Raw genomic sequence first — 12,498 nt, 5'->3', positions numbered from 1 at the left:
GGCAGCGCCATCTCCTGCGGGGGGCGCCCCGCCCGCCGCGCCTTTGTTCGGCGGCCGCCATGTTGAGCCGTGCCTCGTGCCGCCGCCGGGGGCTGCGGGCTCCGGCTCGTGGCGCCTCGCGTCCGCTCCCGCGTCCTTCCCCGCTCCCCGGGGGCGCTCCCTGAGCGGAGCAGGGAGGTCGTTCTTGCCGCTGCTGCCCCGCAGGCTTAGAGCTGGGGAAGGGCGATAGTTTTTCCGTTATTAGTAGCTTAATCGGCCGCTTGCACGTCAGTGTGGAATACATCCCTTTTAGTGGCTTACGTGTGCGTTTTGTAGTCCGGTACTTGTCACGTTGAGATTTGACTGCTGTCTCGTAATTAAGCGTAGTTTGTAGAGTATGTCAGTAAAGGACTCATTTAATTATGATGTACTAGCGGAAAAACACCCTTCTTTCGTCTACCAGTGCTTTTCGGGGCTTGGCAGGGTAATTTTGAGGCTCTTACTCTCTCAGTCCGTGATTCCCTTATCCCCCCTCCCTCAGCCCCGTTGGAAAACACGGCTATAATGATGAAATTGGCCTTTCTGTGAGTACCCCAAGTATTGCATAATAAGAGTCGTCTTATCTTTCATGAAGTGTTTGAGGGTTCCCCTTCTCTAACAAATGTTTGTACTTTTATTGTAAGTTACATACAATGGCTGCGAGTAAAACAACTATAATATGAATGCTTGATTTGTCTTTCTAGGTTTTGTTTTTCCCCACCCCGTCAATTTAATTTTATTCTTTTGAAGATTCTTCGTTGTCAAGCCGCCAAAGTGGAGAGTGCGATTGCAGAAGGGGGTGCTTCTCGTTTCAGGTACTAGTGCTTTTTGTTGTCGTTTGATGAACACTTGGCAGTGGAAACTGTCCTTTGAGGAGAACTTAAATTTGTCTCATGTTTAGACCAAAACTGAGATGTAGTTGAAAGCATTAGGATTTTGAACTTACACGAGATCACATGGTTGTTTTTAACAGTGCTTCTTCAGGCGGAGGAGGTGGTAGGGGTGCACCTCAGCACTATCCCAAGACTGCCAGCAACAGGTATGTTTTCTTCTTTGATTTGGCATGATTTCAAAGGCTTGATGGTGAATACTGAGTTGAAAATGGAGTATCTTTAAGGAATACCTACAAGAGTTCATGACATGTTGATATCATCCAGTGTGTGGCAGGATAAACATATCATCTGTTTAAAGTGTGTGTCATGAGTGATATGAGGTGCACAGATTTTTTAATAACGATTGTTGAATGAATACTGTGCAACAGATGATGCAGTTTTGATAGGGGTGAGTGCATGCTCTTAACAAAGCTAGTAATAGAATCAGGTTAAGTAAGGCAACACTGAAAGTTTAAAAGGCCAGTTCTTGAAATTGTTTCTGTTTAACAATTCTTAAAAATCTTACAGCGAGTTCCTGGGGAAAACCCCAGGGCAAAACGCTCAGAAATGGATTCCTTCACGAAGCACTAGACGAGATGACGACTCCGCAAACGACAAAGAACGACATGATGCAATCTTCAGGAAAGTAAGAGGGTAAGTTCTTTGTAAGATTTTTTTCTTTCCTCACTATTTTTTTTTCAGCAATAATCTCTTTAATAAATGGTCTGGATAAAAGGAAGAGATGCAGGTCTTGAGTTGGGGGGGGCATGTTGCCTCCTTTGAATGGAAGGGTGCAGAAACTGAGAGGCCAGTAGCAGCGAATACTTGGAAGTAATTGTAGAGGAGATTGGTTTTTTTCAATAATACTTCTACATTCTAAAAGTACACCAAAAACAAAGTTGAAAATTGCACTTGGAAATTTTTTTTTAACAGACTTAAGTAGCAAAGGTAAACTTGGGTCTAAAATGACCTGTGGCATGCTTACAATAGCTGTAATCTGTTTATTTTTGTTTTTTCCTTCTTAGCATACTAAATAAGCTTACTCCTGAAAAGTTTGACAAGCTATGCCTTGAGCTCCTCAATGTGGGTGTAGAATCTAAGCTCATCCTAAAAGGGGTCATACTGCTGGTAAGCTGGCTGCATTTCTTCTAACTAGTTTTCTTGCACGTTAAAACTGAAGAGGTTGCCTGGTTTTGGTGGGATATAGGAGTGATGTGTCTAATGTGTCTGATAATCCAGACAGAAATACCATTCCTGCTTTTTTTTTGTGTGTAAAAAGGATATACCAGGGAGGAGGTAGGATTAATGCTCCTAGCTTTCCATTTCAGAAGTCACAAGAATCACTAAACGTGATTGGGGATTTTTATGTTTGCTTGGGGTTTCTTAATAACCTTTACGATGCTAGTCAGCAATTTTAATTCTTTGCCCCCCCGCCCCCTTCCTGTTTTCCTGACAAACCTAATGGTCTTGGTGCCACAGGTGACCTCTTGGTACTACGCTGATTTAACTGATCATGTCACCTAGTATCACCAACCTGACCTCAGATTAGACATACTTGGTGTTCTGATGATAGACTTCAAATCTGTCCCATTTATTGGCTAAAGAGTATAGAAGCTCTTTGGTAGCCTAACAATTTTTCACTTCCTTTGACATTAGTGTTAAAATAAAATTCATTATTTCTGTATGTTTGAAATAGCGAAGAGTAGTTGGACGTTCTAGATGTCAGAGTGGTAATTAATATTCCACTGTATGTATGGCAACTCACTTCCTAGTAATGTTTGCATCCCACTACATGCTACCCTACCTAACTCAGACCAAATCTATTTAGATCGTAGACAAAGCCCTTGAAGAGCCCAAGTATAGCTCACTGTATGCTCAACTATGTCTGCGACTGGCAGAAGATGCACCCAACTTTGATGGCCCATCAGCAGAGAGTCATCCAGGACAGAAGCAAAGCACAGTGAGTATATGTCAGTCTGGAATGATAAGTTTTGCTAGCATCTGTAGTTCCACTGATTATCTTAATTGTTTTCTTTGTTTTCTTTTCTTAGACATTCAGACGCCTCCTAATATCTAAACTTCAAGATGAATTTGAAAACCGAACCAGAAATGTTGATAGTAAGCTTTAAAACCACTTTAATACAGAATTTACTTACTTTCTCTTTCCACAGCAGTGTTAAAACAGGCTTCTTTGTTTTACAGTCTATGATAAGCATGATGGTCCCCTCCTCCCTGAGGAGGAGGAACAGAGAGCCATTGCCAAGATCAAGATGCTGGGGAACATCAAATTCATTGGAGAACTTGGCAAGCTTGATCTTATTCATGAATCTATCCTTCATAAGTGCATCAAAACAGTGAGTATTTGTATTGGGTGGGGGCTAAGAGCAAAATTGGACTTGTAAACTAAAAAATGTGTTTATGTTGCTTTAGGAATTTTTGAGCATAAAATACTATTAAAGTTATCTGTCTATTATCTACCCCCCCTATTTGAAATAAACAGTCTTCTGATGTAATTAAGAAGTAAAATTGGCTTTGGTCAAAGCCGTGGGAATTGTCTCCAAGTGAAGATGTAGTTTGGCCTAGACAGAAGTACCACAGGTACTTCAAAGTACATACACTTCTGAGTAACAAAAAATTAAATTAGCAGTTCTTAAACTAATTTTCAAGTTCATTTGATCAGAAGATGAAATGTCTGCATGTGTTCTGTGTACAAAGTTGCTACTTGCTACAAATTGTCATTTATAATGTGTTGAAATACCTAATTTTAATTTTTCAGCTTTTGGAAAAGAAGAAGAGAGTCCAACTCAAAGATATGGGGGAGGATTTGGAGTGCCTCTGTCAGATAATGAGGACAGTGGGACCTAGATTAGACCATGCAAAAGCCAAGGTATGGGCATATCCACTGAGGATCAACTGAAATGGTTTCAAATGGCTTTCCAGAATGCAGTTAGGGTCAGTAGGAAGTCATGAAAGTAAGAATGTTGTTTCTTGAAATGCTACCTGAGAGGATGTGGTGAGGAATTCTATTTTGAAGACAACTAGTGACCTGACAGATTTCTTCTGGACCTTGATATGCCAGTTCTGAATGTAAACTTTAAATAGTGCCATAGTAATGGGGATTTTGAGAGGTTTTCATCTTCTACTCAGATGAGATGCCCTGATGCGTTAGCTTTCCTTAAGCTTGACTGCTGTGGAAGAGCTTGAGATGGCAGTCTGTTTTGTAACTTTGATCTTAGATGTGTTGATCGTGGTCACCTTTCCTGAAAATACTCAAGACATTGATAGAATTAGTCCTCACTTATAACATCACTTCTGTTCCTCCAGTCCTTAATGGATCAGTACTTTGCCCGTATGCGCTCCTTGATGTCAAGTAAGGAATTGCCAGCAAGGATTCGTTTCCTGCTGCAGGTATGATAAAATTGCTTACTGCTTCCTTTCTGTCACAACATTGTCTTGAATCATTTCCTAATAATTTGTTATGTTCCAAGGATACTGTGGAGTTGAGAGAACACAACTGGGTTCCTCGCAAAGCTTTTCTTGACAATGGACCAAAGACTATCAATCAAATCCGTCAAGATGCAGTAAAAGTAAGTGAATGTCAAGTCTTGTTGTGCTTGGCTTTTGCTTATTAAAGTGAACCCTTACGCTGTTTGTTCCATGTCACCAAATTTATGCTGTGCACTTGGAAGTAACTGTCACAGTTGAGTGTGACAGTAAGGGGTTAAGGGTTAAAATCGGAGTTCAGGGCTAAAAACCTGACTTTCTTTGGGACTGTTAGTCCAAACTGACCAAAACGATACAATTCCTGTTTTAAAGGATCTGGGAGTTTTTATTCCTGCTCCTATGTCTCAAGGGATGAGAAGCGACTTCTTTCTGGAGGGACCCTTTATGCCACCCAGGATGAAACTTGACAGGGACCCACTCGGAGGGCTTGCTGATATGTTTGGACAAATGCCAGGTACACTGAAACTGCAGGGCTGATGTGAGCAATGACTGCGGCGGTTCTGTCCCAAACGAGAACTAAAATTGCATTGTGTCTCCCTAACGATACAGGTAGCGGAATTGGTACTGGTCCAGGGGTTATTCAGGATAGATTTTCACCCACCATGGGACGCCATCGTTCAAACCAACTCTTCAATGGCCATGGGGGTCACCTCATGCCTTCTGCTCAATCCCAGTTTGGAGAACTAGGCAAATCTTTTCTGAAAAGTCAGGTAAGGAGAATGTTGTTCACAGGCTGACTTCAGCTTGTTTAGAAGCTCTTCTACAGATGCGTATGTTATGGATTAAAGTCTGCTTATGTTGAAAGACTTCCTCAGGTTTGATTCTGATAAGAACTGATGCTCAGCTGATGCAAAAATTCTAAACCACTTCTTAAATCGTGCAAGAGATGGAAGGAATACACTTCCTTTTTTTTACTGCAAGAAAAGGTGCATGTGGCTTTGGTGGGTCAGAATGGTGTGTTTTATTTAAGATGGCCCTGTTTTTAGGGATAGGTGCTACTCTCCCACCACCCCTGCTCCTTCTTTCTCCCTTCCTGGCAAATAGAATCTTTGTTCCTCTGGTCCCTCTGGTACTACTTACCATATGATGTACGCCACTCCATCATCTGCACTTCTTTCTCTATATCTCCCTTTCTGAAATAGGGGCAAAGCCAGCTCTACCATAACCAGAATCAGGGACTCTTATCCCAGCAACAAGGACAGTCGAAGGATATGCCACCTCGGTTTTCTAAGAAAGGACAGCTTAATGCAGATGAGGTACATTACATGCCTACATTACTTAACGCCTATTCTAAATATTGCCCAATGATTATAGCAAGACGCGTTATTATGAGGACTAATGCTGGAACTCTTTCTCCTTCTCCTCCTTCTCCTTCTTTGTCCCTTCCTTTTTCACCTTACCCCTCACTTTCCTTAGGGTATCCAGCGTCCTATGAGCAAGACTGAGATATGAGGGCAATTTCTTGGGGTGTCCCTTCCTTTCCCCACACCTCCCCAAGAACACTACTCTGACATCAGTTCCCATGCATCATACTGATAGAAATAACATTTAATTAAAACTGCAGAAAGTCCTGAACTTTAGACACTTTAGAAACCCTGAAGTGCTGGGCCAGGCTAAATTTGGAATTTTTTTTAGAACTGGCTGATAGGCAAAAGGTCAAATGCAAAGTAAACTGCATTCCTTATTTTGAGTATTGACCAGACTTGTATCCTGATTTCTGAGCAATTGGTAGAGTCTTATCTTGGCTGTAAAATACATCAGCAAACATGTGAAGTGTCTTCTTGGGTCTCTAACATACTGCATCTAAAAGGAGCAATTCCACATCTTTATACCAATGGAACTAAATACCAGTAACTTGCAGCAAGCTGTGATTCCTCGAGTCGTGCTTTTGGGGGAATTTCAGTACACATGTCTTAATCTGCATTTGAGTGTTAACGTTGTAGAAACGGAAAAGTCATGCTTCAGTGGGATCGCTGTGACTCCATGACTGTGTATTCTTGGTCAGAATACTTGAAACAGTTTGAGTTTTTTCTGACTTACCTGTTTACAGATTAGCCTGAGACCTGCTCAGTCTTTTCTAATGAATAAAAACCAAGTGCCAAAGCTTCAGCCCCAGATAACTATGATTCCTCCCAGTGCTCAACCACCACGCACTCAGACACCACCTTTGGGACAGGTAAATATAAAAACTACTGCATATTGTTGGCTATGCTTAATTTCTTCATGCATGTAGAACTTGGACCTGTTTCTCATATGGGAAGGGAGAGAGAAGTCTTCATTGCACAGAGCAGGATATATGAAAAGTATGAGAACCTAATTGACTTAGATCTGCTTTTGTCCATATTTAGTGTTCTTAAACTTAATTATAAATGCATGTGATAAAAGAAACAAATTCTGGTTTTCTATTTTTCAGCCTCCTCAACTTGGTCTTAAAACAAATCCACCGCTTATTCAAGAAAAGCCTGCAAAGACCACCAAGAAGCCACCTCCTTCTAAAGAAGAGCTGCTTAAACAAACTGTAAGTTAAGTATGGAATAGTGCTTGTTTGAGGCCTTGTATATGCTCTTTAAGAACGAATTTTTAACTATACTTTTTTTCTCTAGGAAGCTGTTGTGACTGAGTATCTGAACAATGGAAATGCTAATGATGCTGTCAATACTGTGAGAGAAATGAGAGCTCCAAAACACTTCATTCCTGAGATGTTGAGCAAAGTAATCATTCAATCCCTAGATAGATCAGATGAAGACAAAGAGAAAGCAAGTACTTTGATCAGCTTGCTCAAGCAGGAGGGAATAGCCACAAGTGACAACTTCATGCAGGTACTGCAATCTAATAGGCTCACAGTCCTTGTTGCTTCATTGTTAATGGTGTTTAGCTTGTGTAAGGGCAGTGTGCAATTCTTTCGAAGTCTTGTTGATTGAGGAGGTAATAAACATAATGTCTAAAGCTGTGAGGGGCATAAGTCAGGAAAAGAAGAAACCTAGGTACAGGATTTTGGGAACTGGAAATGGGGAACCTCTTGGCAAGTGACTGAAAGCAGAAAAGGAACAAGGCTCATGTAGTAAGCTTGTGCAGGAGGAGAAAATACTAAATAATTCCAGCTTGTGTGTGTTGACTGTTCCTTAGGCATTCCTGAATGTATTGGACCAGTGCCCCAAACTGGAGGTGGACATCCCGCTGGTGAAATCCTACTTAGCACAGTTTGCAGCCCGTGCCATTATTTCAGAACTGGTGAGCATTTCCGAACTGGCTCAACCACTGGAAAGTGGCACCCATTTCCCTCTCTTCCTGCTTTGCCTTCAGCAGTTAGCTAAGTTACAAGACCGTGAATGGCTAACAGAATTGTTCCAGCAAAGCAAAGTGAATATGCAGAAAATGTTACCAGGTAAGAGTTACCCCATAGCTCTTATGACACCTCTTAGTAGTGTATGCAAGATGTCTACCTGTGGTTTTTTACACTGGAGTGAAATAACATAGAAGGCTCTTTTGATGCAATCAACTGTCACAGTAAAGAATGGTGATTGCTAAGAGGTGGTTAGACTCATGAACCATTGATTACAACTTGTGATTAGCACCAGCACTGAAGCGTGTCTGTCTTTCCTTGTCAGAAATCGACCAGAACAAGGACCGCATGCTGGAGATCTTGGAAGGGAAGGGGCTTAGCTTCTTGTTCCCACTTCTGAAACTGGAGAAGGAACTGCTAAAGCAAATAAAATCAGATCCATCCCCTCAAGCCATCTATAAGTGGATTAAAGATAACATTTCACCCAAACTTCATGTAGATAAGGGATTTGTGAATATATTGATGACCAGGTGAGATGCTAATCATGCTGTAGTTTAAGAACATGTTTTGTTAAGCTACCAGTAAGTCAGTTACTCTATATCTGTGCAGGAAAACGTAGGGACGTAATGTTGAGTGAACCTTCCCTATATGAAAACACCCATTATAATGAGAAGCCACATTTCTAGGCTTGCATCAGTGTGAAGTGTTGCTTTAGCTTGGCAGGGAGAATTACAGACCTGTGTATTCTTGTTAATAGCAGAAGCAAACCCAGGATTTTTTGCAGTGCACGCTGCACCACGACACTCACCTGCTGTGCATGCACTTAACCACCAATAGAAGCAGGAGGGTATTTTTAGTACTAGCTAGCAAACTGAACTGGACAGTACTTGTCTTACTGTTCTAGAAATCTAGCTGCTCTTAGTTTACAGAACTTTTTTTTTGTTCAGTTTCTTGCAGTATATTTCTAGTGAAGTAAACCCACCTAGTGACGAATCAGATTCTTCATCTGCTCCATCTAAAGAGCAGCTAGAGCAGGAAAAACAACTGCTTCTTTCCTTCAAGCCAGTGATGCAGAAGTTCCTCCATGACCATGTTGATCTGCAAGTGAGTGCTCTATATGCACTCCAGGTGCACTGCTACAACAATAACTTTCCAAAAGGTAATGTGCATCAAGATTTTACCCAAAATTTAACTTGTGTCCATATATGGCTTTCAGGCTTGCCAGTACATTTCAGAGTGAAGTAAGCTGTTCAGAAGGCTACAAAGCTAACAAAGTTTAAATTTACTTCCATAGGCATGTTACTGCGCTTCTTTGTTCATTTCTATGACATGGAGATCATTGAAGAAGAAGCCTTCTTGGCATGGAAAGAAGATATTACTCAAGAGTTTCCAGGGAAAGGCAAAGCTTTATTCCAGGTAAACTTTACTAACATGAGAGAGAGAGGTCTGTCTCTTGTGAGCTCTTCTGCACTGGAGTGTTTGAGAATGCTTTCAAACAGTATTCAGGAGTTGTTAGAAACTTGCACTAGGAAGGAGTGAGACAAGATGAACTCAACCTTTTTCCTTTACTAGAGACCTACATGTACTGCAAAGTGTGGTTGAAAGATTTTTAAAATTAGCTGGGGGAAAAAAACAATGTTTTGCAGAAGTACATAGTGGGGAAATAATTCCTTTTCCCTTAAACCAATTTTATATAACTGCAGGTAAACCAGTGGCTAACCTGGCTGGAAACTGCTGAAGAAGAAGAATCTGAAGAAGAAGCTGACTAAAGAACCAGCCAAAGCCTTAAATTGTGCAAACATACTGTTGCTATGATGTAACTGCATTTGACCTAACCACTGCGAAAATTCATTCCGCTGTAATGTTTCACAATATTTAAAGCAGAAGTATGTCAATAGGATATCCTCTGCAAAAGGTTTTTGTAGTATGTCTTAATAGTCTACAATAAAAATATTTTAGAGTATCTTTAATGTTTAGATAACAGTGTATTAGCAGCATGCAATAATTACATCATTAAGTTCTCGAGCAGAAGCAGTCTGTTGCAAGGGTCTTCTTTGCTGCCAGTTACCATAGGCTGTTTTTAAGTTAGAAAACTGAATAGCAACACTGAATACTGTAGAAATGCACTTTGCTCAGTGTAATACTTGAGTTGTTGCAATATTTGATTATATCCATTTGGTTGTTACAGAGATTCCTTAACTGTAATCGATGGTTGTTGCCGTAATAGTATATTGCCTGTATTTCTACCTCTAGTAATGGGCTTTATGTGCTAGGTTTTAATATCCTTGAGCCTGGGCAAGTGCACAAGTCTTTAAAAAAGAAAACAGTTTACTTGCACAAAAATTGATCAGCTGAATTGATGGTTTAATGCCCTTCGGAAAAGAGGTTTTTGTGGGTGTGAAACATGAGAAGGTGAGAAATTGGAATTGGTCCCTCTATTATAGTACTGAAATTAAGTCTACTTAATTTATCAAGACATGTTCATGCCCTGATTTTATATACTTGTATCTATCAATAAACATTGTGATACTTGACTTGTTTCTGAATGTCTCCCAGTAGAAAAGCTTTGACTGACAACTAGTTAATTTACAGAAGGAAACATCAGTGGGAGTTGACTTAGACTGGGACCATCTTAAGAATCTTTTTGTCTTGACATGCAAATGAATTCCAAATGAAGTCACAGACAAGATTAGACACTACAGACTTGCTGTGACAGGAGCAAAATTCAGGATTTCTGCTGCAGAAATGCTAGGAGTTTGCCCTGTGGCCCAGTGTATGCTTTATCAGTGAGTATGTGCTTTTTAACTTCCTAATGCTTTGAACTTTCCCGAGGTCACATGCATGTCTCTTCATCAAGTGGCACTGACTATTGGCTGCCTGGTTCTCCAGTCAGTTTGGCAGGAAAATGCCACGGAAGGGTTTAATAATGTTGCATTGTACAGGCTTGAAATGTCATCCATTAAATACTCAAAAGACCTTACTTCCTAGAACTTGTCCCTAGTGAAACTTTTTTTTTCCTTGTTTATGCTCTGACTTTAGTTGTGGAAAGATGATGTATGCGTAATGGCAAAACAGCAGTGTCTCCTTGACTGAAACTTGGTTTTGTCAGTGGTGGAAGTGCTTTACACTAAATACTGTCATCTGCATCATGGGAGATGAGAGAGTAGAGCGTAAGAAAACATTAGAGTGGATAAAGGGGCTTTCTCAGAGGGGAAAGGATAGCTTGTGTTTGTGCACCTTGAAGTGCTCTGCTCCCTGGGGCTGGCTGTGGGCAGGCTTCCCACCTCTGCTTACAGGTTACTGCCCTCCTGTACGCTTGGTGCTTCGATTCCTGCAGGGAGCTGCCCCAGGAACAGGCTACAGTGCTGCTCTCGACCAAATGACGTTCATAAAGGGTATTTTAACTTTCTGAATTGCTAATAAAAATGCCATGATGCTTAAACACTGTCTCTGCATTTCAGAACTGTGGCCTATCCAGCAGTAAACAGGAGAGCAGGATATTTCTGTGGTCTTGAGCTCAAGAAAGAATGCAAGCAAAGCACTAACCTGCACTTAAGTGTCTTTGAGGTCAGGAGCTGGTTGCTTTTTTGATGAGGCTGCAACTTCTGTGTAATAGTGGTGGAGTTTTTACCAATATGTTTCAGTCATGACAGTAATTTTTGGGAAACCATTTCCTACCTGTAGAGCACTGCAGCTGATAGATTTGTAGGGTCAGCAGGGCCTACCCCTCACTTGACACCTAATCTTGGGTAGGTAGATAAAGGTGCTTCTCAGGTGGCTGTCCTTCGTACTCCTTAAGGTTCTGCAGTTAAATATCCTTCATTGGGATGGAGTAACAAAAGGGCAGTTTCAGGGTTCATTTACTACTAATTTAATTGCAAATTCTGCTGTTTGAGAACTGCAGTTTTTGAATGTAGTAAGATACAGTGTAGAGAAATCGGGCATTGTTGCTGCAACAGGCTTGGGTTTCTCTAAATTGGTTGTTACCTTCATTGGTATTTAAACTTTGCTGTTAGAGCTGATCAGTTTAGTGGTGCATGCCACTAGAACGGGACTGTATGCTTCAGTTGCAGGTTATAGATAAAAAATGCACTTCACTCCTGAGTGCTGCAGGGCTGAAGATGGAGAGGAAACACGTCATGAAAGAATAGTCCTAACGAGTAGTTTCCTACTAAATTTACTGTGGGGGTGAAAGAAAAAGGCAACAGGAGCAGGAGGTGCAAGTAAAACAAACTACAGTCAAAACTTGGGAACAGGAGCAGTGTGTGCAACCCACTTACTTTGCCAAAAGCCTGGGGCAGGTGAAGCTGGCAGCTGTAGATTGTTTGGAAGCGTAACTAAAGCCTTGTATTCTTGCCCAGTCTGAAATGTAATTACTATGATCTTATGTACTTGTGCATGGAGGCTTTGCTGCTTGGCTTGTTTGTAACTAGTCACTGAGTTAGGAACTCTGTTAGAGAAGAGTAAAACTTGTGTAACAACTATGAATATCTGGAATAGAACAGACACAGTAGAAAATGCCACTAAACAGCGGAATTGCTCTCTAGGGTGAGACACTTGAAAAATGTACAATGCAGTTAGTGTGAACAGATGTGGTTTCCTGGAACTGGTATAAAAATGGCTCTTGCAACTGCAGTGTAATGCATCCAAGTGGTATTTCCGTAGATAAGGAGTGGGAACATCTTCACTTGATCTTCAGCTACTTGTTAAGCTTGTAGTGCTTGACTGCAGTGCTTGTGCCCAAGCGAAGCTGGACAAGGGGCTGGGGGTTCAGGGGGTCTGACTTGTGGCTTTTGAGTTGCATTGTATTTCAAATGTAAA

The 12,498-nt window shown here is 41.1% G+C and overlaps 1 protein-coding gene and 1 non-coding gene across 4 annotated transcripts in view; both read left to right on the top strand.

Moving 5' to 3' along the window:
- EIF4G2 (eukaryotic translation initiation factor 4 gamma 2) overlaps positions 1-10,211 on the top strand; it is a 10,693-nt gene extending 482 nt beyond the window's left edge. Inside the window, exons 2-22 of one of the 3 annotated variants that reach the window (XM_026850842.1) lie at positions 723-833; positions 992-1,057; positions 1,419-1,544; positions 1,916-2,018; positions 2,719-2,850; positions 2,942-3,008; positions 3,093-3,244; positions 3,667-3,777; positions 4,215-4,298; positions 4,379-4,477; positions 4,707-4,848; positions 4,944-5,104; positions 5,537-5,650; positions 6,445-6,570; positions 6,808-6,912; positions 6,998-7,213; positions 7,521-7,779; positions 8,003-8,207; positions 8,625-8,836; positions 8,972-9,093; positions 9,381-10,211. In XM_026850842.1, the coding sequence (XP_026706643.1) occupies positions 3,161-3,244; positions 3,667-3,777; positions 4,215-4,298; positions 4,379-4,477; positions 4,707-4,848; positions 4,944-5,104; positions 5,537-5,650; positions 6,445-6,570; positions 6,808-6,912; positions 6,998-7,213; positions 7,521-7,779; positions 8,003-8,207; positions 8,625-8,836; positions 8,972-9,093; positions 9,381-9,446 (2,106 nt within the window). In that variant the 5' untranslated portion in view covers positions 723-833; positions 992-1,057; positions 1,419-1,544; ... (2 more) ...; positions 2,942-3,008; positions 3,093-3,160 and the 3' untranslated portion in view covers positions 9,447-10,211. The remainder of the gene's footprint in view (positions 1-722; positions 834-991; positions 1,058-1,418; positions 1,545-1,915; positions 2,019-2,718; positions 2,851-2,941; positions 3,009-3,092; positions 3,245-3,666; positions 3,778-4,214; positions 4,299-4,378; positions 4,478-4,706; positions 4,849-4,943; positions 5,105-5,536; positions 5,651-6,444; positions 6,571-6,807; positions 6,913-6,997; positions 7,214-7,520; positions 7,780-8,002; positions 8,208-8,624; positions 8,837-8,971; positions 9,094-9,380) is intronic. The other 2 variants (XM_026850843.1, XM_026850845.1) reach the window with 2 other exon arrangements.
- Positions 5,692-5,852, top strand: LOC113481380. Its single transcript, XR_003398673.1, has one exon. It is a non-coding gene; the product is annotated as a small nucleolar RNA SNORD97 (small nucleolar RNA).
- Positions 10,212-12,498: the final 2,287 nt, after the last annotated feature.

This window comes from Athene cunicularia (genome assembly GCF_003259725.1).
Source record: "Athene cunicularia isolate RWA chromosome 5 unlocalized genomic scaffold, athCun1 chr5_part3, whole genome shotgun sequence".
Classification (NCBI taxonomy): domain Eukaryota; kingdom Metazoa; phylum Chordata; class Aves; order Strigiformes; family Strigidae; genus Athene; species Athene cunicularia.
This window is presented reverse-complemented; position numbering and strand designations above follow the sequence as displayed.